At 36.1% G+C, this 25,667-nt stretch overlaps 1 protein-coding gene across 2 annotated transcripts; it reads right to left on the reverse strand.

Annotated features, from left to right (window-relative positions):
• Window positions 1–1,078: 1,078 nt before the first annotated feature.
• Window positions 1,079–23,701, reverse strand: LOC145684595 (uncharacterized). Of its 2 annotated transcripts, XM_081756988.1 has the most exons (3): window positions 23,636–23,701; window positions 21,525–21,742; window positions 1,079–1,659 (listed from the first exon to the last, which is right to left on the reverse strand). In XM_081756988.1, the coding sequence occupies exons 1-3, from the start codon at window positions 23,649–23,651 to the stop codon at window positions 1,618–1,620; spliced, it is 276 nt and encodes a 91-aa protein (XP_081613114.1). In that variant the 5' UTR covers window positions 23,652–23,701; the 3' UTR covers window positions 1,079–1,617. The 2 variants fall into 2 exon arrangements, with proteins under 2 accessions (XP_081613114.1, XP_081613113.1); XM_081756987.1 differs by lacking the exons at window positions 21,525–21,742; window positions 23,636–23,701 and adding an exon at window positions 7,084–7,368.
• Between the last annotated feature and the right edge of the window lie 1,966 nt (window positions 23,702–25,667).

The following is a 25,667-nucleotide window of genomic DNA, read 5'->3' on the forward strand; positions in this document are numbered from 1 at the left end:
CGCACACTTGTTTGCAGACTACGTAAACCCCTTCATGACGACCATGTTTCCTAACGGTAGTGGCATTTTTCGACAAGATAATGCACCATGTGACAAGGCCAGGAGTGTGATGGAGTGGTTCGAGGATCGCAGGATCGAGTTCCAAGTGATGTGCTGGTCCCCCAACTTGCCGGATCTGAACCCAATCGAACACATCTGGGATGTGATTGAACGTGACGTCAGGGCGCATCGCCCTCTCCCCGGAATTGACGGGAATTAGGTGACCTGTGTGTGCATATGTGGTGTCAACTCTCTCCAGTGAGCTTCCAAGGATCATTGCGTGAATGCCAAAACTCGTCGCTGTTGTTATCCGTGCCAGAGGTCGACATACTGAAAATTAGGTAGGTAATCATAATGATCTGGCTGATGTGTGCTTATATTTTAACTCGTATATTTTGTCTCGACTCGAATTCAAGTCGAGTCGAGACAGAGACTGTCGAGTCGAGACAGTAACATATTTTCGAGTCGAGACAACATTTTCTCGAGACGAGTCGAGACAGGCTTAAATCTCGACTCGACTCGACTCGTGCGCATCCCTAACGTTAATCACGTGGTCCACGTCTCATGGATTATGAATTATTTCATGGATTTCGTAGTTATTAATTTTGACGCTAGATAAGGCACAAATGTTTATTATTTTTCTATTAGGGTCGTTGGCTGAAAGCGACATGGTAGCAGTGTTCGTAGTTTGAGGGAAATTTCCCTAATCTAGGGAAATTTCGGGGTAAATTTATCAAAAAGGGAAAAATGGTATTTTTCGATAAAACGTGAGAAAACCAGGGAAACTCTTGTGCTAACTGATTGGCCAATATAAATGCTTAAATTTTTTGTTGTTCTTAGAAAAATATACGAAACAATAGCAATAATTTGTCTATGATTCTTGTGGGTGTGTTTCTTCAAAATATCATGATTTAAACCAATTGTTGACTGGATGTATTTGTGTGTATTTTTTGGTTAGAAAAAGTGAAGGAGAAAGTAAAAAAAAAAAAAAAAAAACAGTTGACGCAAAAAGGAAATAAATAAAACAAATATGGTTGACATTCCCTTTAATATAGCTATAGTAAATTAATTTCGTTACATAACTTCTATCATAGGGATTGGACTTTCAACAAACTCGAAAAATTTGATGAGAAAATGGAAAATTTTGTGTCAGTCGAGGGAATTTTTTAAAGGAAACCTACAAACACTGCATGGTAGTTGTTTGGAAACTTGTTACGAGTGTAATCATTACAAGATCATATTGTGTGAAGAATTGTACTTCCAAAGTTTTCACTTCCGAAAAGGACTGAATACTATTCCATAAGCATGATACTAACATCATTGTCCATAGAGAAATGCTTTCTACGTGGTGGCATGCGCTGACCGAATATTATCACAGACGAATTCTTTCTGTTGCGTTTACGTCCATATTTTTGTCGCTGCTTCAACTTATTGACTAATATTTCCAGGCCAAGAATTAATACGGATAAAAGTACACCGCATAGTAAAATAGCATGAGCGAAAAGTACTTGGTCCAATCGCACTACACCCACATCAGCACGTGAAGTCTTCGTTGACTTCACTTGAATCCATTTCTTCTTAAGTCGAGCAAATATTCCAGCTTCCGCCATGAGATCCAGTCTGAAACAATTTAAAAATTGAAGTGTTATTATTCATACAAATGGAACTACAAAATGAGCTATATTTATACTTTCTACCCCATGTACTGTTCATGAGCAAAGTAATAATTGCAGATAACGAAGTCATTTTTACATTGTTGTAAATAATTAACAATAAAACAGTGTGATCACCCCAAGGATGTTATAAAATAGAGGATCTGCCCATACGTATATTCATACTATGAACTCAATGAAGCCAAAAAACAACTGAGAATCATCTGAGCCGGCACGTCTGATTGGCTACTCTTGTTTCCGCCATGATTATTGGCTCGAAATATTGCAATCTTAATGGCGCGGAGCGGGCAGAGTAGGTGTGGCGAAACTGTGACGTACGGCTTCACGATCTTGTTGTATGGGCAGATCCTCTATTTTATAACATCCCTGGACCACCCAGTAAAAATATTTCGTACTAACCTACACAGAATAAAGTACTAGATCTGGGGAAAGGTACTAAAATGTTATCTACTCCCGTTTCCCTATATATGACATTTTACGATATTAATATCTTATTAGAAGGTTTTCGGCAGCTCTTTCTCCCCTGTGAGTGGAATAGTCTTCACTCACATTCTTAAAAAAAAACCCAACTTAAAATTTCTTACAGTCAAAATTCGATACAAACCGTGCCTACCACTTAAAACCTCCCAATTTTGAGTTTACACCCCCCAAACTAAAACTCCTGGCGGAATCCCTGTTAGTATTAGAAGTCACCGTGAAAACACTAAAGTAACAGAAGTATGACAAATATAGAGGATGTCGGGAGGAAACAAGAAATATCATAAAATGGGCTTATTGAGGAAATCGAGTCTTAATTGTCTAATAGCCTACTGTTTAAACGGATCACGTAGTATTGTTTACTGTAGTCATTTATTAGTTGGAGGAGGCGACCGGACCCCACTTCCGTTGTTGTAAATACCACTGTTTAAAAGAAGGCAGAAAAAAGTTACCCGGGACAGTGGAATTTTCGTACGTTGCCAAATTTTCATGAGATTCCTCTTTTTTTTTGTCCCAAATGTATTTATGAGAAAAAAAAGAAGAAGAGGAGAAAAGTATTAGATTTGTTGGTGAACGTACAAGAACACTAAAATATTATAAATGGAACTAGATCTAGTATGAAAGTACTAGCGGTGGAGGATTGCCAACTGGCCAGTTTTTCACCGGCCTGGCCGGAAATATTGTTATTATTTTAATAAAAGCCGGTGACCGCTACAAACTTCTTCTCAGCCCCTGTATGACCGATTTTTTTCAAATTTGTATCTAGTTTCAAGCAATTTCATGTAGTTCGAAGCATAGATTTTAAAACGTAACCTCATTCTGTAAATCCAAAAGTATCATCTTTCACCATTTATCAACGATTATATATTTTGCTCATGTGTTTAGATAATTTTAAAAAAGATGACAGGGGCTGTATCAGGGAAAATTTGAAATTTACTTGTAAGGAATGTTATACATTTATTGAGAGTGAAAAAAGGACTTCTTAAAGCAATTTCCTGTAATTGAAGTACAAGTTTAAAGAATAAAGAACTAGTTTCCAAATTCAAAATTGTCGCATAAAGACATATACTTTTGTTTATCTGTATCGATAATTTTAAAGTAGTAGTTACTGATAAATACAATAAAGTGATCAATGCCGATTTCACATTTATAGCACAATGTATCTATGAAGCTTATTAGTGGATGCACTGAGGATATGCAGAGTACAGGTACTAATGAAATACAGGAAAATATTGTGTTCAATGTTTAGTTTGAATGTTATAATGATATTCCACTTAATAGGGTTCACAAAACTATAAAAAGGTGTTTACAATCAGTGATAACAACTTGGCCTATTTTAGGGTAAATCTAGTATATTTGAATGGTCATTTGGCCATACAAATCTACGAAATGCTTATAATCTTAAATAGCTTATTTTATGAAAGTCTTTTGCCATTTTTGGCCTTTTTTTAATTAGCTGTTAAATTAATTATATATTTTTTTGAAAATAAAATAAACTTAAAAAATAAGTCTGTCTGTCATTATATGCGATCGTATTAATTGATCCCTCAAGAACCGCTTCCCTTATCCTAACGGGAACGTTAGACTGAAAGAAAGAAAAATGAAGATTTTTCAAGACAGAGGATGTTTCATTATACAACAAATCCTCGTGTTTTTATTATTATTATTACTCTTTCCCCGTCCCACACATTTACAGCTACTTAACAATAACAATACTTGTGAACTCAGAAAGAATTTTAATGTCGGTCCTGTATCGGCCCCATTTGCTACTTTTTTTAAAATTATTTTAATTTAGTATTTCATTGCAACAGAGTTTCCTAATACAAATTTGATAACTGTTCGGTTCTTCAAGCCACGGAGATTGTTTTAGATTATTAAAGAAAAAAAAGAGATCTAATTATAAATTTTAGTTCATGATTTCAAAGAATTCATTATGTTGCTTAACCACTTAAAAATGAAAATTAAATGTGAATCTAATTGCCTGTAAAATTTCGAACACAATAATGAAGTCATGTGATTCTTCGTTCTGTGCTTACTGATAGTATGTAAACAGCTTGTTACACCTTAATAGTCAGTTTCTTTCGGGTGTGGTATGAGTGAGAATGTAGTTTTGTATGTGTTTACTTAAAATCTTGAGAATTGTAAATAATAATTATGCGTCTGAATAATGGTTGTAAACATCTGCTTTAACTTTATACATTTTGGATTTGCGGATTTTTTTTATATGTAAATTTAAAAAAAAATGCCTCAGTACCAACAGAGGTTTCGAAGACTATGGCTAGTGGAAAATGAATTCAGGGATTGAATCCTTGAAATTCCTTCAGATCTAACAAAAGTCGAATGTAGGTTTCGCAATTGGGACATAAAGGCTAAGAGGTACGATGCATACTGGAGACAAAAAACGTGATACCATGCAAGTTTTTTCAATATACCGTTCCCTGGATTCTATTGTAAAATCATCAGAGAAGTCAGTTGCTAGTGAAGGGGCACTTCGTTTGTTCGCATACTTCTAGCTGTGGATCATTTAACAGATTTATGTAAATATTTTAGTGATACTTCTGCGGCAATAAATATCAAGTTACACAGGGCAAAGTGTGTTAATGTGATGTCAAACATATTACGGTAGCTCCTCACTTTGAAAATGACTTACTGAGATACATTAATAACGGCTACTATAGCCTTTTGCTTCATGAATCAACGGACGTGAGTGTGTCAAAACTCTTGGGAATTGTTATATACGTGGAGAAATAGTGTCCACTTATTTGTCAACAGTAGAACTTCCAGTATGTGAAGCTGGTGGTATTGTTGCGGCCGTAGAAGTAACTTTAAAAACAAAAGATTGAAACCGAATAACCTAATTGGTATAAGGACTGACAACGCGTCTGTTACGGTAGAGGTAAATGGTGGCGTGATCAAGAAACTCAAGGAATACCTCGCTTCAGTAGTACTTGTAACTTGCATGTGCCATTCTTTGCAGCTGGCACTTTCAACTGCTGCTGCTGCTCAATCAATTCAACAGAAATTTAGTTTTTCTTGTGAAAGAAACATACAATTGCTTCAGTCACTCATCACTTCGACAATAAGAATACAAACTTCTTTGTGAAGCAATTAATGATGGTCACGATCCTTTACAAATTGTTAGAGCGTGTGACACTCATAAGGTACCGTACATTCGCAAAGTGTCCGCTCGGGATTCGTGTAAAATTGATTCAAATGCAAAATTCTCCTCGGCCCAATGTGCATTTTACTAATTTTAGAGGCCAATACTGGTAATTTGCATATTTATGGGACTTGATATATCCGGAATTCAATCATACACTACTATAACACTCGGGCACATTTTTTTTAAAGATGTAACTGGACATGAATGTGGGCATATGCAAAACAAATTGAACCAAGTACTGCTTCTCTGACGTATGTTACTCACCCTGGCCGCCGTCTTGGATCCACCATATTGGATTCAACTTTCGATTTTTCAAATGGAAATAGGTGCAAATGATACATCAAATTCATGTACAGTTTTCTTGGAAATTCATTAGTGTAGTGAGTTTTACCGTAGCTTGTACCGTTTGGCAGGTACTGCATGTTAAACCAGTCCAAGCACTTCGCGAATAGACATTGCAGAGTAAGATCAGTTACGCTTACGTTTTTGATGTTGACAAACCAAAACAATTTCTAACTGGAAAAATACTGTAGGTATATAAAAAAGAACTCTTTACAACATTGGTGCCATAATCTTATAACATTTCTGTGAGTGATTGTTATTACTTCCATGTTATACTATAAGAAGGAAGTATTGTATTACGATCAAAATCCCAAATGTAAATCAGATATGGCCAGATTCGGGTGAATACCTATCATTTCCGTATTGACGTCTGTGTCTGTATGTATGTACGTTCAGAGATTATTTCGTCAACGATAAATCACGTAAAAGATTACGTATACACACAGGGGCCTGCACACTTTTCTTTTTGATTCAATATTCGTGAAGTGCCTGACATTTAATATGCAATATTTTGCAAACGGTACAAAATACGGTAAAACTTACTACACCAGTGAGTTTCCGAGAAAATTGTACGTGAATTTGATGTACTACTTGCAGCTATTCCCATTTGTAAAACCGAAACTTGAATCCAATATGGCGGATTACATGTGACCGGGTGGGTTACACGTGACAGAGAAGCAGTACTTGATTCAATTTGTTTTGCATATGCCCATATTCATGTTCAGTTACACCTAAAGAAAGTAAAAGCAATTTTGTGTCCGTGGGTTCTAGTAGTGTATAATTGAATTCCGGATATATGAAGGTCCATAAATATGCAAATTACCAGTATGATCCGCTAAAATTAATATAATACATATAGGACGCGGAGAATTTTGCATTTGAATCAATTTTACATGAATCCCGAAGGGCCACTTCACGAATGTACCTTGTCAGCAGTTATCCATTGAAACTACTGTCAGCAAAATATTGAATCAATGGTTAAAGACTAATTTTAAAATGTTTCGCCATAAAGAGAGATGTACTACAGCAGAGCTCTGTAATATGTACTCAGATGAGTCCCTTCATGGCTAGTTAATATTTTAAAAGCCCAATTCTCGGTTAAATTCAGGCCGTAAACAAATCGTTCCAATCGAGTACTGGAGATCCCATCAAAGTGTTAACTGATTTATGTATTTATGTTAAATGATTTCACAATAAAATGTTTCATTAATAATTGCAGCAGAACATGATTTTTTAAAAAGGATTTGGCGCGACAAAGTTTAGTGTGGTGGCCCGTACTTTTTATTATATAGGCGTTTTCGTTTGAGTTTCTCCTCCCACTGATTATATTATCAATTCAATCATATTTATCATCGTAAACATTAGTATAGTAACGTAATAGATACTTACAAATTATCAATTAGATTTTTATAGAGAAATCGCTTTTTAACTGGAAATGCTTTTTGTGTTTCAGTGTAACTTTTCCCGATTGCCATCAACTGACAGGGCGCTGTATGCATTAACATAATCATCACTTCATAATTGTTGATAAAGGCATAATTCTCTGCACAAGCTTTCTCCATGGCTTCTTCTAACGTATGGAATAAGTTGTTATTCTTTAATATAGTTAGTGCCTACAGCGGGGAAGAAAAACATGAAAAAATAATAATTGCTATCGTACTTGTTAGCCAATAACACAAAGGTACATAAATGAATATTTCACAAGTTTATGCGTTACAGTAAATGTCTTGCTACGTATTTAATTGGGTGCAGATTTAGAATATGGGAACCACTTGGCGGGTAAAATCTCTTGATTTACGAAGGAAGAGTGATGTTTAACTAACTTATGTTGTCAGCCAGCGTATAATTCAGTTAACTGAAGTAAATTTCTCAAAAACAATTCCACTAAAGCGTGAGACAAACTTGATGGTGTTTAAAGATGGCGCTGCACGTTCCCTTTAATCGCTGTTAGCAAATAAGAGTGCTGTGGTGTTGCCATAGAACAAGATGTTTGTCTCTTTTGACTTTATTTATTATTGCGATACCCAATTATTATTGCTGTGAATTTACATACCCTACACTTCCAGTTATTGTCAACTGGGTGCTCTGAAATTCTCGGTTTACTAGTATTAACACTAAACCATACACAAGAGAGCAAACCTAATGTTGGGGAAGATAGCGGTTATTGGCATATAAATCGTTCTCTTGGCTTTTAAGATTCACTGCTCTAGTCTTTATAAGTAAAAGTATTCTGATAACACGAGCTTTATTCCATCACAGCTATCTCGTTTCCCCCTTTCTTACATAATCAGTTCGCTCCATTCCGATTACACAGGCCTGCAACCAAAAAGCTGTTTGCATAAGTTAAGCTGCTTTTTACGCTTCCGGAAGTCGAAGTCGAAAATGACCCCCGTTTCTTCCTGGGACGTCAAGTTTTTGCACAATCGAAATGTAACGTGGTCAAACAGGTAGCTGGAAATCGCTAAATTGCAAATGCATCACACGAAAAGAAAATTGAATGGTAGCCGTTATGCGTCTATTCCTGTTTCTTATTCGGTGTGCTTGAAGGAGGCGTATGAGAACTTGGCCTTGGTACTCACGAAAGTGGGCTATCAAAACCACAACTGATTGGTATGCGGGGATTTAAAAGTATTGTGTATCGTGCTGGGACAGTAGGCTGGATACACCAAATACCCTTGTTTCCTCTGTTTATGGGATAGTTGAGACCGCGAAAATCACTGGAAGGTAAAACATTGGCCACCAAGAAATCTAGTTGTTGGTGAAAAGAATGTCATCAGGAAAACATTGGTGCCCCGGAAAAGGTTTTATTACCACCGTTACATATAAAATTAGGCCTAATGAAGCAGTTTGTTAAGGCAGTTTCCAAAGGTAGCGAATGCTTCAAGTACTTGTTATCCAAGTTTCCAAGTCTATCGGAGGCAAAACTGAAAGAGAGGGTTTTTGTTGGCCCTGATATTAGAAAACTCATATCCGACAAAGACTTCAGTTCAACGACTCCAACTCAAAAAAAGGTTTGGGTTGCCTTTACTGTGGTCAACAAAAAGTTTTTGGAAAACCGAAAGGACCCACAGTACAAGGAAATTGTGGAAAAAATGTTGCACACGTTCCGAAAGCTTGGTTGCTCCATGAGCTTAAAAGTCCATTTTCTCAGCTCCCACCTGACTACTTTCCTGACAATGTGGGAGCAGTGAGTGAAGAGCAGGGGGATCAAAGAAAGATCTATCAAGATATCAAAGAAATGGAACGACGGTATCAGGGGAACTGGAGTGTTACGATGATAGACTACGGCTGGATGTTGTTTAGGGATCTTGCGGCAGCCATTTACAAAAGGACAAGCCCCAAACTAAGTTTGACCTTTAAAGGAAAGATGATTTCACAAGCAATCTGATTGAGAGTGGTATTACTTTTTTGTCTTCACGTGTGTGCGTGTTTCTGTACATTAAATTGTGTTACGCTGTTAATGTTGTTTCTATAAATCGCATATTTGTGTTCATATTTTTGTTGAACAATGACCACACGTTTGTTCGAAAACCAGACGTCCCAGGATAAAACGGTTGTCATTCCTGGATTCAGCGCACCCCAACACATACGAATCAATTAACTAAAACGAAACAGCTTATAGTTGAGGGGCGTATGTAATTCCGTGGGATTTTGAATGAAGCAATTATCTGATTGGTGGTGATGGATAGACAATGAGCTATAGAATCGTGTACTACTGGGTGCTTTGTCTCAAAGTGTGGCCGAACCGGTGTATCACCTCATACTTCTAAGATGGCCGCTAACGCCGACATCAGTATCTTTTTAGCGCTACACAGACTAAAGTTCTCAACCGATTTTCATAGGAAGTGGCTCATTTTATTTCTCCTGGTTGCTGCATATACTTTTTGCATAGATACTTGCCAAATAAATAGTTTCACTACTTCAACAATTAAGAGAACTATCAAAATTAAACCGCTTTTTCTAACTTCAATGGACATACCCGCTAAACTAGCGAATAGGTTTTAATAACTGTCTCATTTTTCTCTGTGGCTATTATTTATACATATTGAATAAATATTTGACAAATAGATAATTATATTTATTTACAAATTTAATAAAAGTCGGCAAAATGATATAAAATTGAGTCTTTTTGAAAGATATGTAGTCAAATATCGACAATGAAAATGGTGTGAGGTATAAAATATTAACAAATCATTATGCCGATAAATACCTTTAAATTAAACAAAAGTTTCCGATTATAGCAAGGATGTTATAAAATAGAGGATCTGTCCTTACAACAAAATCTTGAAACCATACGTCATAGTTTCTCCACCTCTACTCTGCACACTCCACCCAATAAGATCGCAATGTTTTGAGCCAACAATTATGGCGGAAACGAAAGTAGCCAATAACATAATAGCGGAAACGAGAGTAGAAAATCAGACGTGGCTATGCTCGGTTGTTTTTTGGCTTCATTGATTTAATAGGATGAAGATACATAAGTGCATATCCTCTATTATATAACATCCTTGGGTTATAGGGAAATTTATTCTCGTATTGTAGTGGACCACTTCCTTATTACTGTTAAAAAAAGATACGCATTCAATTAAACAAAAATAAAAGTTAGTAAACATGCTGGGCTGCAAAAGCAAAACAAATAGTAAAATACTTCAAATACACAAATAAATCCTTATTATTACAGAATTGTTTAGAAAGGAAAGTAATAATAGAAATTCGACTTATGAGTCATTATCTGAATCCGACAGTTGAATTTGATCGTCATTTTCACAGTTGTCACAATGCTTTTCCTCTGCTTCACATTTGCTCAGTTGTTCTGTACATCTAAGTATTTGAACACGGCATTTGTAATTGACACAATTGAAAGCACATCGTCCTTTGACACAATCGCAACGCACAAATTTTAATATAGCTTCTGGAGAGCATGGCACATGACTCATGGTAAGAAAATACTCATTTCCCCTCCTTTCCTATCTAAACATAGATGGTTAGGGAGATTCGGTTGTCGAAGATTAGCCCATCGCCACTCCATCACTTGGTAGTGAGTTCTTAAGATGTGTTGGTGTAAAACTGGCTTTGTTGGCGGCAAAGTTTCACGTTGGACATGTTTCCCGGTAAACAGCCACCACCGGAGTTTACCAATATCTGAAAATTCTTTACCTTGTAAATATGCGTGACAAATATATATCTTTCTATGAATTTTTCATTTTCACATGTAAAACTTTCTGGGCAGTTTAATCTATCAAATGCCTCTAGAACGTTTTGTGCGGAAGATTTAAAACTTTTCTAGAAAGATTGTTTCCCTCTTTTCTTGAAGTAATCTGCTGTGTCACACCCAGATAGAGAATGAAGTCCTAATAATGCCTTAACTTGCTTGTGATTTAGGCAAGCCTAAATACGATAAGTTCTATTGACCTCATATTAGCTCCAATTCCGGTCACAAACACAGGGCCTGGTGGAAGCAACTGTAGCCACCACAATAACAGCATAAACACATCTGATACTGTTGAATATATGTGGAAAGTAGAATCACGGGCCGATACATGTAAACAGCGTAAAATAATTTTTGTATTAGCTCCCTTCTGACTACTTGCAAGTTCGTAACATCATCTCTAACCGAAGACTATGCCTCGTTCGTCCAACTACCAGCTATATTTTGCTTTATTTTCTGTGCATGCAATAATACTTTATGAGCGGGGTAAGCTGTTAACTCATCCTTAGTTTTCTGATGAGACAGTAAAGACCTCAAGGTTTCTTTCTTTGTATCTGTGGAGTCCGTCATTTTATATTGAACAGACGTTGTTTGAATAGACCTTTTCTTCCTCATTGAGTTCTTCAGTGAATGTTCGGTGCAAGTTTTTTTTAAAAAAAACTAAGAGTGTTCGTCATATTTCGTTAGATACCGATCCATCTCCTTGATTAACTCAATTGAAAGTTACACTTGAATCATTTTGCATACATTGTACTTCTGTCATGCCATAAATGACTGCCATAGTGTGTTGTATGGGAGTCGTTTGTTTTGAGTGAGTTGCTGGTCCATTGTATATAGATGAAGTTTTTTGATTTGTATTGCCAGAAAATGGTGATATATGTCGTTCAAACATTTTCATCGAATTGCTCTTGTTGTAAGGTAAAATCATGAATCCGTCTAAATTAAACATTGGTCAGGGAACAACTGAGAACTCATAATCACTCAGACACTTCTACAGATCGATGTAGGGACAACTCCTCCAAACAATTAGTGAAGTAATGAACAGAGAACGACCTGCCTTTAACTGCAATACAGTATCCGACAATTTCGTCAATACAACTCTGCGGGCTTTACTACATAATTGAAGATATCGTTTTCCATTGGTGCGCACATACTACATTTATCTGATTCAACCATTTCTTGTTAGAAAACGTTGTACAGTTGAAGTCCTTTTTCAGACATTGTTATTGTGTTGTTCTGGACAAGTCCTGGAAAAACAACTTTGATGAGGTAATAATTAGTTCCTTTCCCTCAAAAATGTTACGGGCTTTGTCATTGTCAAAACAGTCATACATCTTTTAGGCATCTTTCTGTTGGCGAGACGCTTTGCATGCTATAAAATGATGGTGTTTTGATCTGTTTTCATAGTTTCTATGGATATCCTAGAAAGTTGAGGCGAAGCTAAGAAAAAACGTGTTAGAGTCGGTTTTCGTTTACCACATCTCTAGGTATTTCATTGCTCTGGTTGCTTGTTCGAGAACTTCATCTGTTCCTATAGAACAAAACGGCATTTCATCTTGTTTAAAACCGAACTTTAGTTGCTAGTTGGAGGAACGAGGCAAAGTCTTCGATTAGAGATGATGTTACGAACTTGCAAGTAGTCAGGAGGAAGCTGATACAAAAATTATTTTACATTGTTTACATGTATCGGCCCGTGATTCTACTCTCCACATATATTCAACAGAGACAGATGTGTTTATCCTGTTATTGTGGTAGTTACGGTTGCTTCCACCAGGCCCTGTGTTTGTAACCGAAATTGGAGCTAATAGAAGGTCAATAGAACTTATCATATTTACACTTGCCTAAATCACAAGAAAGTTAAGGCATTATTAGGATTTCATTCTCTACCTGCATGTGACACAGCAGATTACTTCAAGAACAGAGGGAACAATCTTTCTAGAAAGGTTTTGAATCTTCCACAGAAAACGTTCTAGAGGCATTTGATAGATTAAACTGCCCAGAAAGTTTTACATGTAAAAATGAAAAAATGATAGATAGATATTTGTCACCCATATTTACAAGGTAAAGAATTTTCAGATATTGGTAAACTCCGGTGGTGGCTGTTTACCGGGAAACATGTCCAACGTGAAACTTTGCCGCCAACAAAGCCAGTTTTACACCAACACATCTTAAGAACTCACTACCAAGTGATGGAGTGACGATGGGCTAATCTTCGACAACCGAATCTCCCTAACCATCTATGTTTAGATAGGAAAGGAGGGGAAATGAGTATTTTCTTACCATGAGTCATGTGCCATGCTCTCCAGAAGCTATATTAAAATTTGTGCGTTGCGATTGTGTCAAAGGATGATGTGCTTTCAATTGTGTCAATTACAAATGCCGTGTTCAAATACTTAGATGTACAGAACAACTGAGCAAATGTGAAGCAGAGGAAAAGCATTGTGACAACTGTGAAAATGATGATCAAATTCAACTGTCGGATTCAGATAATGATTCATAAGTCCGATTTCTATTATTACTTTCCTTTCTAAACATTTCTGTAATAATAAAAAGGGTTTATTTGTGTATTTGAAGTATTTTACTATTTGTTTTGCTTTCGCAGCCCAGCATGTTTACTAACTTTTATTTTTTTTAATTGAATGCGTATCTTTTTTAACAGTAATAAGGAAGTGGTCCACTACAATACGAGAATAAATTTCCCTATAACCCAAGGATGTTATATAATAGAGGATATGTACTTATGTATCTTCATCCTATTAAATCAATGAAGCCAAAAAACAACCGAGCATAGCCACGTCTGATTTTCTACTCTCGTTTCCGCTATCGTCTTATTGGCTACTTTCGTTTTCCGCCATAATTGTTGGCTCAAAACATTGCGATCTTATTGGGTGGAGTGTGCAGAGTAGAGGTGGAGAAACTATGACGTATGGCTTCAAGATTTTGTTGTAAGGACAGATCCTCTATTTTATAACATCCTTGCTATAATCGGAAACTTTTGTTTAATTTAAAGGTATTTAACGGCATAATGATTTGTTAACATTTTATACGTCACACTATTTTCATTGTCGATATTTGACTACATACCTTTCAAAAAAGACTCAATTTTATGTCATTTTGCCGACTTTTATTAAATTTGTAAATAAATATAATTACCTATTTGTCAAATATTTATTCAATATGTATAAATAATAGCCATAGAGTAAAATGAGAGACACTTATTAAAACCCATTCGCTAGTTTAGTGGGTATGCCCATTGAAGTTAGAAAAGCGATTTAATTTTACCTCAGTTTTGATAGTTTTGTTAATTTTTGAAGTAGTGAAACTATTTATTTGGTAAATATCTATGCAAAAAGCATATGCAGCAACCAGAAGAAATAAAATGAGCTGCTTGCCATGAAAATCGGTTGAGAACTTTGGTCTCTGTAGCGCTAAAAATATATCGATGTCTGCGTTAGCGGCCATCTTAGAAGTATGACGTGATACACTGGCTCGGCCACACTTTGAGACAAAACACCCGGTAGTACACGATTTATAGCTCATTACCTATCCATCGCCACCAATCAGATAATCCTTCATTCAAGATATCACGGACTTCGTTATATTTACGTATGCCCCTGCACTATTAGCATTGTTTTATTTTTGCAGCTCTGTGTTATAATCGTCATACTTCGGCCAGTTCGAAATGTCTTTTAGACAATGTTCTAAGTGGAAAAAAGCAGAGGCGGTATGTTTCATTGACGATTTTGATCCGACATTCCGGCTATCTAAATGTTGAAATACAGTGAGGGTATTTTGCCTAAAAAATTACATTTCTATTTACATATTAGCCTGAAAAGCATTTAAGAACTTCTCTTTAGTTACGGGGAGTATGGAAAACTTTGATCCTCCGCCAACAACCTTCTGAAAAAAAAAATATCCCCTCATGTTATTATAGAGAATTATGCACGAAAATGTTCAAAAAACTTGTTTTTATATTAACAATTTCCTGCGGGAAAACTCCGGACCCTCCACCCGACTGAGTGGTACTCCAAATCTCCAGATCCATCCCCCATATCAGAAACCTCTAAATCCGCCCATGCTTAAAACACGACATTTAAGGATGCGCACGAGTCGAGACGAGACAGAATTTTCCTGACAAAATTCGAGTCGAGACACAGCTCTTCCAATAGAAAAATATAGATTTTTCGAGTCGAGACATAACTTTTACAGCACATTTTCGAGTCGAGACAGCCTCAAATCTTGTCTCGTGCGCATCCCTAACGACATTTATATGGATTAAGACAAGAAGACACATATACGTATAAGATAGAAACAATTCAATATGGCACATCAAAATATAAACTAGATGAGCTTTTTTGAAGGCACCTCATTTTAAAGACCAAAGATAGGAAAATGTAGGTGTTGTTAACTTAGAAATTATTTCTACATAAGAAATAAAATCGTTTTACGTGCACAGCTATTCGTCAATTATTGCGTATAACACTGGATTTATTAAAGGTATTTAGCATCTAGTGTCTATTGACGGTATGTCTTGATCACTGAAAAACCAGAGGCGGTATGGCATACCACAGCATACCGTCTCACTTCGACCACCGCTTGTATAGTCCAGGAAATCTAGAGCAGTTATACCCTCAACCTGGGCAAAATCGCAATATAAGTTTTTTAAACAGTTTTTGATTCACGAATCATTACTAAATTACAGTTCAAAATGCAATAAAATCGGATCACTGGAACACCCCCAAAAACGGTTTTCAAAATAGCGGACCATGGTTAAAAACCTTGTGCAGAAAAGAACATGCAGTTTTTTTTCTGTATCTCAGGATCCTCTCACCCGATTTTGACGAGTTTTGTTTTAAATTAAAGGTCCTTTTACGTACTATATTTTTTTTTATTATGAGCATTGATATCGTATCTCGTACAGTTTCTTGTGAAAAATGAAATTTAATTTTTAAAAAATCATAATTTCTTACATACACACTTTAAATAATTGTCTGTATCTCGGGTCTCTGCAATCAGATTTACATGAAACTTTTTTTTAAAATAAAAGCTATATATAAATGCTAAAGTTTTTGTTGAGTTGATTTTGAGTTTAACGTCCCGTTCAGTAGCTTAATAACAACACTTTTCTCCTATCTTACACCGTTTGGTGTTAAAAATCTATTGATTTACGATCAACGTATTTTTATTTATTTATTAAATCATTTAAGATTAATAAATTAACAATGCTATTGCCACTTCACTGTATTCTGTATGTGTGAGAATGTTAACAATACGGTTCTTCATCTTAAAAAAAATCGTAAAATTGGTTTGTGCTTATCCTTTTTTATGCATGAAGTAAAACTTCATCCGCATCGAAAAGTTGCGCATTTACTCGTACAAGAATAGCGTATCATGTTATGTAGATGCTCTGGAGCTGGTAGGATATCACAAAGTATGGGATGATAGGAATTGTTCTTTATATATCAACCCCACTCTTCAGGCGTCATTTCCACTTTTGTAGATTTCCAGATTCTTATTTGAAAGTATATACGAAAGCTATGGTACTTTGTAGACGAATCAGTAGATTGTAAACGTTTGGGTGTAACAAATGATGTAGCTGCAACTACCTTCTCAAAAAAACATTCGATAGCGTAGTACATTTGTGTATTCCAATGGCCTGCAGTCATATAACAGAAGATTTACTTTTCTTCCAGCAGCCTCAATTTCAGACTGTTGACAAAGAGTCAGAACAAAATACGCTTGCGACTGAACAGAGGTCACTATTCCTGAGTAGCTTGTTAAACACTGAGAACTTGTCACTTGAAAAAATTCGGGATGTTGTGTTACAGCCTGTGAAAGCATGCACAAATACCACAAACTTCCATATATCATGACCCAATTATGAATTAATGAGGAGATTATCACACACAGGATTGGGAGATTGTCGCCTTCTTATATCACTGTAATAGTATGACTTGAAATCTGTATTATTTGCATGATACAGAAGCAGAATAAGCAAGTTAGTATCTTTCCCAACGACTGTTGTATTTGCTTTTTCAGATGATGAGACTACAGCACGGATTATATCAATATCAGCATCTCCAATTGCATTGTGCACAGTACATCCACGATCATGTAACTTTTCAGTTATTAGGTAGATCATTGCCTGTTTGTTCTTTGCAATACCTAAGAATAGTTCTTTCTTGCCAACAAAGTTTATGTGAGGATTGAAATTAATATCCTTACTGGTATTGATGCAACGTCTTCTGTGAGTCATATCCTTGATAGTTGGAGAATCACTATAACCATCCAAAACAATTTATCTTTCCCATATATTTTCAGGCTGAAATCTGCATAAGAAGCTACAATGTTGTCATATGATTCATTGCTAGGCCATGAAAGGCGATATAGGAGAGATCCATCAGCTAATGCATGCTAGTTTGTAAACTGAATGTCTTCAGGTTCTTCCATGTGTACCTTTTTTTTTTTTTTTTTTTTTTTTGGTATATTTCAGTATTGCATAAGCTGAGACTTGTTAGCTTTCCTCATCACACTCTGAGATTCAAATAACGCAGGAGGATAAGAACAAAGTTCATAACACACCACATCTTCAAGATTCATGTCCCTACTAGCAGCAATAGTCATCATTCTCTAAAAGATAATTGCTGCACCTCGAGGGTCACTACGAAAGTTTTGAGATGTGAAATAACTTACATACTTAAATCAATTCAATTTAATTTAAATCAATTTAACACTTACATTTTTTAAAAGTATTCACCATTACACTGTACACACTTTTGCATCCTCGAAAACCTCTTTTGGAAGCAGTGTTGCATATCACTTGCATATCAATTAATTCACACAATATATGTATTTGATACCTATATTTTAAACTTTTCACATATTGTGGCACTTTACATTTTATAAGCACTAAGATACTTTCAAATTGTAATGATGTGGCCCCGTATTACGCGACGACCGAATATTGATATTTCCGCGCGCGTATTTTCGGTTACGAAAGTCGAACAATTGATAACATAGGCATGAACACTGTTCACTGATGACGAGTTATTACCACTGTTTATTAGGATGTTCACTCCTCCTGCATGATGGTTCTATTTTCGTTAGTACGGGTTACTCTGCTACATCTTTACATGGATTTGGTTGCCAATTAACTTGTATGTAGATTTATGTTAAAATTTTCTTCTAAAGTACTTTTTCAGTTGAAACATCACTAACAAAATGCATACAGGAATTGCGTTAAGGTTTTTGACATTATTACTGTACGTAAATGTCGGAGTGAGTCGTGATAGGTTCTAATCACTATCGTAGCCATGAATCCACTCACCGCCCTTTCATTGCTTCTCTCTTGACTTACACAATGGAGGCTCCTAAATATATTATTGAAATAAAAAAATAGTTCCCACAAAACATTTAGTTTTTATGTAACTACCTCGTTAGTAAGAAGTAATTAATTATCAGTTGATTGAGAGTACATCAATCATATTGAAAGACATAGTAACGTAAATAATTAATAATTATTAGTAAAAATAGACATTATGACGTATGGTCCACTGCTGTTTTTTAGCTTAGGAATTCAACTTTGCGTAGGTGTGGGTGAGGGAACGATCAAATACCTTCCCAAATACGGTTCGGCGAGAGGTGCTGAAATGTCTAAAGGAGAGAGGCACCTTCTGAGTAGAAAAATTCCATGGATCCGCTCTTCTGCGAATTTTGACTGGCTAGGCATCAGTTCCAAGAATTCCCTTTGAGAATACAAGGGTTGGTTAAAAAATACACAACTTTACTGTTAAAAACGTCAAGGTTAGGTTTTTGTGTTTGGTAAAAGTCTTGCATAGTATATTCTTTATTACCTATAAATAGACACAATAGTTTATATCTCTAGACAGAATAATGCGATTCACATGAAATTAACATTATTTATTAAGTAGGCATAAAAGTATGTTTTAGCGCAGTTCCTGTTTCTGTATCACTATATACAAATAGCAAGTTGAGACAAAAAATTCTTATAAACTACTTTTTGGAGGGAATTTCCCACAAAATCCCTCTAGAAATTCCCTCATACAAAAATAGTGACATCGTGTACACATCATTGAAAATATGTTTTATTGGAAGTCCAATGAAATATAAACCGTGCTTATATTGTAATTTTCGTGGAAGTTATATGTGATTTTATCTGCACTAATGAATATGGTAAAATGAACAATATATATAACATATTTTTATATAAATATGCTTATTTCTCTAGAAAGAATAATGCGATTCTTATGAAACTTAGAGGGCTTACTAAGTATAAATCAAGTATAAATCATTACAATACAATTTTTTGTTTATATACCTAAGGGTACCCGAGCTACAGGTATGAAAATGCTTTTTTAGAAAAGGGAAATTTCCCGAAAATCCCTCTGTCACGGAAAAAAATGAGGGTGATGGAGAAAAACTGATTGCATATTCGAATTCTACATGAAAAGTTCTATTACAATCAGGTATTTTCATTTCTGTGCCAAAATCTTGTTGACTAGTGTAATTAGGAGCTTTCCTCTGTTGGAATAGATTACTCATTTGTGTATTATATAGGCTCATATGAAAAATATATGCTGTTAACTAGAATATTGTATCTATTGTGGTTTGTTCTTTTAACGGCGATAATCCAAACAATGACACAGATGTTCCTAACAGGCACATACACATTACTTGAAATCATCAAAGAATCAGGCAGGATGAAAGAATGAGGTGACAATAAAATGAGCTTCTTTTACCCGTTATTGCTGTGTTCTGGTGGTTAGCATACCGAATTTTCACGGGATAGACTAGAATTTCAATCTTAACTCCGTTTTGTTTGTTTGTTTGTTTGTTTGGGTTTTCCCTTAGGGAACTACAGGGTGTTACAAAAATTGTCACAATTTTTTTGGGAATTGATTCCTCACATCAAAATAAGAAAAACAAGTTCATATGAACCCGTGGTCGGAAGAGCATACAGGGTGTGATTGAAAAGTACCGGAACTTTTCCCGCCGCGCGGATCCCTGGCGTTCGAAAAATGTGAGGGGTGGGGGAAATGTGGGCGGGACCTTCCTCTTTCAAGCGGAACTTGGCCCAGTGCGCTGCGAGCAGCGGTTGAGAAAGCATCGCTGTCTGCGCGAACGTCGTTTTGGTCGTCGGTGACGTTTTTTGAGCGCCGAAAATGGAGTCAAAGATTTTTGTGTCAAACTAAAAAAGACGTTCACCGAGGGGTCGTACTCGTAGCACCATTTTTCATCACCACTGATCACACTGTCTAATAACTCTTTGTCGGCTTCCACACAATCCAGCACTTCACGACTCATTTTTACTCGCAGTTCTTTTTGCTCCTCGGTCAACACCTTGGGGACCAGTTTGGCGCACACCTTCCGCATGTTCAATTCTTCAGTCACAATTTTTTGCACTACATAGTATGTCAAATTAAGTTCTTCGCTGATCTCCCGGAGGGTTTTCCGACGGTCCAGGTTCAGGTATTCGCGAACTCGGTCGACGTTTTCATCGGTTTTCGACATCGACGGCCTCCCAGAGCGTGGTTCGTCATCGGCGTCCTCCCGGCCTTCCCTGAAGGCCTTGTGCCACTCAAAGATCCGAGTACGGGACATCACATCTTCCCCAAAGGCTTCCTTGAGCAAGTCCTGGGTCTCGGTGAACGTCTTTTTTAGTTTGACACAAAACTTGATGGCGTAGCGTAGGTCATTCTTTGACTCCATTTTCGGCGCTCAAAAAACGTCACCGGCGACCAAAACGACGTTCGCGCGGACAGCGAAGCTTTCTCAACCGCTGCTCGCAGCGCACTGGGCCAAGTTCCGCTTGAAAGAGGAAGGTCCCGCGCACATTTTCCCCCACCCCTCACATTTTTCGAACGCCAGGGATCCGCGCGGCGGGAAAAGTTCCGGTACTTTTCAATCACACCTTGTAGTTTCGTAGTTATAGGATGCCGTAAACGTGAAAAAAAAATGAACTCTAAATGTCTATAGTTCCACTACTATAGGGCCCATCGTAGTAGCGTTAAGACACCACTTAGACACTAGTATGTGAACTATCCAAATATCCATCTTTCATAACCTTCGATAGTTGCATAATCATTTTTAGAGTCTGTTTGGAAACACTCAATCACTCTCCACATAACTCTTAAAATTGTTGAGCTGGATTATTCTTAAACATAGATATTTGGATAGTTCACATAGCAGTTCCTCCGTGATGTCTTCACCCGACTACGATAGGTCTCATAGTAGTGGAGCTATGAACTTTTAAACTTCACTTGTTTCACGTTTTAGATAATCTATAACTCCGAAACTACCCACTTTTGAGCACAGGTCTATATGAACTTGTTTCTTATTTTGATGTGACGAATCTGTTTCCATAATATTGTTACACATTTTGGTAACACCCTGTATATTGGAAAAGAGAATACAACTAGGAATGCGGTGTGGAGAGGATTTACGCAAGTACTCCATCACTCCGTATAATGTAAAACAGAAGCATGAGTACCATAAAATAACTACAACACAACGTTGAATAAACATTATCCGATCGATGATTCAATGTTATTAACTGAAACTAATAGGCATAAATATTAACAGGATATGGAAGTTATCTTACCTGCATCAAGTTCTGAGTATTGGAATCCCTTTCAACCAATGGCTGATAAGTCTTCTTGTCCAACATCTCTTCCAGCGAATGAAATGGCGGATCTGTAACTCGTACTGCTATATAAGAAGTCAGCGTGCACTGAAATGCTCCATACATTATCATTGAAAATGTCAACGCAGACAGAAGCACCAGACGACATGATATACTGGAGTGATTATAGTAGTATCCTGAAACAGATTGATAATTGTCATTTCTGTATGCATTTTACTTTAGGAAGTTACTTGTTTTGTTTCGATAGACCTGATAAGTAATCGCGTATCTCCGAAATCTATTACGCATCCCTTAAACTTGTTTGACGCGTGTTTACCCCGAAACACCTTAAACCTTTATCAATACTTTCTATCTCTATTATCCTCTTAATGCTAGGGTCTTGATTAAAAGTACTGCGCTTATATATCTATCTATCTATCTATCTATCTATATATATATATATATATATATATATATATATATATATATATATATATATATATATATATAAACTAAATACTGTACATTTATTTATAATTTTCAGTAACTGATTTAAATATATCGCTTTTCGCCCCCTCGCCACAATTTCAATGATGCATTTTCATTATAATTCCCCCCCCCCCATTGTAGGCATCTTTCTTACAAGTACAGATTTTTCTAGATATTGGTCAATATTACAAGAAGAGAATCTTGAATCAAAATTAATAGAGTATTCCATGCGAGTATCTGTCTGAATCAGTAGCATTTTTTCATATTTCGCTTGAGAAGGGGGAACGTCCTAGAAGTCAGTAAATTTTCAGGTTTTTCATTATGTTATGGATTATTTATTTTATTTATTTATTTATGACTTCTTTTACGTGGCGAAGTTAAGGCTCTGCAGCCTTCTCCGAGCACTTAACCACGTGCATACATTCTTCTTTTTTTTTTTTTTTTTAAAAAAAAAACACCAGTATATAGAAAATATTAATAATTACAAAAGAAAAGTATTGAACCACATAAAAAAAGATTATACCGCTGAAGTAAAAAAGTAGTTAAACACTTCAAAAACAAAAATTGAAAATAACATACAATATAGGAAACAAAATAACATGGAGAAACTTAAAATGCATATATCATGTAGCGGTACCAGAACTATGAATATATAAGCTATACAAATTAGCATAGGTTACCTATTGGTTGTGTGTTCATATGTGGGTTATTAATAATCTGGTAAAACGAAGATGACTCATGAGCTACCAGTATCCTTATCTTTACTTAAGAGAAGGGAATTTACGGATTTTTTAAATTTGGCAACTGTGGAAACGTTGTGTATTAATTGAGGTATAGAGTAATTTGGGGGGAAGTGAACATAGTAAGGATGAAAGTGAAAAAAAATCTTACACAGAAATGGTAGCGCAGCTGATTGACAATTATATATAAATAGACTTTCTACATTCTGAAAATAAAGTATGGTTCATATCGTGTCTGAAGTAACGTACACATAAACAAATGAATCATACAAGGTAAATTATTCACTTCACCTCACACGTGAAGATATAAACTGCTAAATAATGAGTATACAACTAAGGAAGAACACCTACATGATGTACAGGTACATAAGCTATTGTAGAAATGCTTAAGAAGCAAATAGATATACCAACCGGAGATCGTGTCCGAAGTACCGTCTCGAGAACATTGAGTTATTTGATCTTACAAGAAAGAGCACAATATTTGAGTTCCCAATAGGTCTTGAACCCAGGTTTCTCCTATACGAGTCTGTGGTTTGGAGGACAGATAAGAAATAGTTAGTTGTAAATATGTTCTTTGGTCCATATTGTATACATGTAATGATTAATGATTAATAATATATGGAGTGATTAACAGGAATATTCACATCACCCCAAAATATGTTAGTCACTTCACCCCACCTCGTCTTCTTTTTTTTAAAAAAACATGCTTTATATCTTTATGTTCGCAATATGCGTAACTAATAATCGCCTCATGCTACTGTGGAAGTATTGCGTACAACACGATTACTTCTCGAAAGAATTGTCCTAGTTAGTTACTGTTCCATTTTACAATAGCAAGAAAATCGCTACAAATCTACTTACCTTCCCTGTTGTCCATGCTCGCTACATTCAATAGGTCGCTTCTTTCCTCTGTGCACTACCTTCTTCGCCAGCCTCAGACCCAATACTGTACATACAGGGGCTTTGCAAGGTCAGCGCCGATCATGCTTTGCTGCCACATATCATTAACCTTAACTCTATTCACTTCACCCCCTATGGTCACTTCACCCCGAATTACTATACAAATGTCAAACGTAGGGGGGCAATTTCCCCACGTAGAGCTCCAAATGACGTCCATGGTCTGAATATAGTACACATTAAATTGTCAATCTTATAAAATAAAAGTAAATATAACCGATCAATGAACATTTATGTGCTTGATTGCCAATATCCTTATAATTTTACTGATAAATTAACATCGTAACGTACTAATCTGTTACACTTGTACATAATTAAAAGTATTTCCTCATCACTTTGAAATGCTATAGAAAAAAAACTACAAACATAACATGGTATAGTCCAGTGCCTAATGATAAATATTTTTCAAAGATTATAACGTTTACCTTGTTGTGACAGAATCCCCAAGATGCAAATAAAACTCCAGGAAAGTGATCGACGTTCTGTAACCCCATATTGACAGTTTATGGAACAAATGATGAAGTGAAATGTCGTAAGAATTAAAAATAAGCCGAAGCAATAACGCCATAGGACGGCTGTAAAAGGATATGTAAGATAGTCCCATCTGTGTGAATCCATAGTTTGACGAATGTAAAGTCTCTTGCTGAAAATAACTCAAAGTCAGTCTTAATGATTCTAGAATAAAATTAAATACAAGTTAATGATCTTTATAAAAGCAATATAAATGTTCCCCATCTTTCGTAATTCAATGAATAAGTTATACATGGTTATGTAAACGTCGGTACATTTCATTTAAAGTTTTACGTCCCACGATTATGCCCTTTAGGTTAAAGGAGACAGATCATGAATAAAATTGAACCATTATGAAAGAAATAGTAGAATGAGAATGGAAGAGGAAACGGGAGAACCTCAAGAAAAGCAACGGACACGATGATGATCATCACAAGCTTATATAGACGGAGATCGACCACTCGCATTAAAAGTGAATGCTCTACTGTGACGACATCTCACTCATCTGCCATGAAATTCTACTTCGTCAATTATGGAGGTTCGATATGTTATATTCAAGCGCCGAATTGCAGCTTCCTTTATCTTCGCCACCACAGTGTCAGCTGCAGTGGCTTAAAGGGGGTTGCAACGTTAGAAGAACTTGTAGCTGTCATAAAAAAATCTTGAAACCCTACCATATTTCACCATGTACACATAGTCTTGAAAGAGTCATAAAACATTTTTTCAATCTTGCAAGGAGTCGAACAGTGTGCTACTTTCTGGGACGTCTTGCTTGCTACCTGCCAGGGGCTGCTAAATATGCGATTCGAACTGGCATTGGTCGCTGGAAGTGTGACGTCACGCGGAAGAGAGGAAATCGCGTCTTCTGCTTTTAGCATATACTTTTTGTATACTCGGAGCATATTCTAACTTCATTTGATTGTTGAAACTACATAGAGACAAAAATATTACTAATTCTAACACTACAAATACGCAGAGTAAATTGCTATATTATAATAAATCTATATTAATGTTATCATCCACTCATTGTTATTGTTTTATGAATATTGATAGGAAATGTTAGTGATAATTCTAATTGCAGCCCTCAGAGTCACAGAACTCGGAACGCATTAATTGTTTTTCCTTGCACTGTGTTTCTTCATTGTTTGGGCTTTATTTTTTAGGTTGAGATTGCTCAAATAAATGTTCTTGTTTTTACATATGTTTCTACTATATTTTGGGTTTAGTTCGCGGAAAATGTGACCGAACAAAATTCGTAACCGCGAGTGCTAGAAGGCCAATAACTGCAAGTCTCATTAAAGGATCTGAGCCAGAATCTGACTAAACACGAGCCTGAATGAAGGATGTGAGCCCAAGCAAAAATGAGTACAAGTCCTACTAACGCCAGTGAGCTCGAATCCCAATGAGTGTTGAAGTCTGCAGTCTC

Source organism: Thermobia domestica, chromosome 5 (assembly GCF_964235325.1).
Source record: "Thermobia domestica chromosome 5, izTheDome1.hap1.1, whole genome shotgun sequence".
Lineage (NCBI taxonomy): Eukaryota > Metazoa > Arthropoda > Insecta > Zygentoma > Lepismatidae > Thermobia > Thermobia domestica.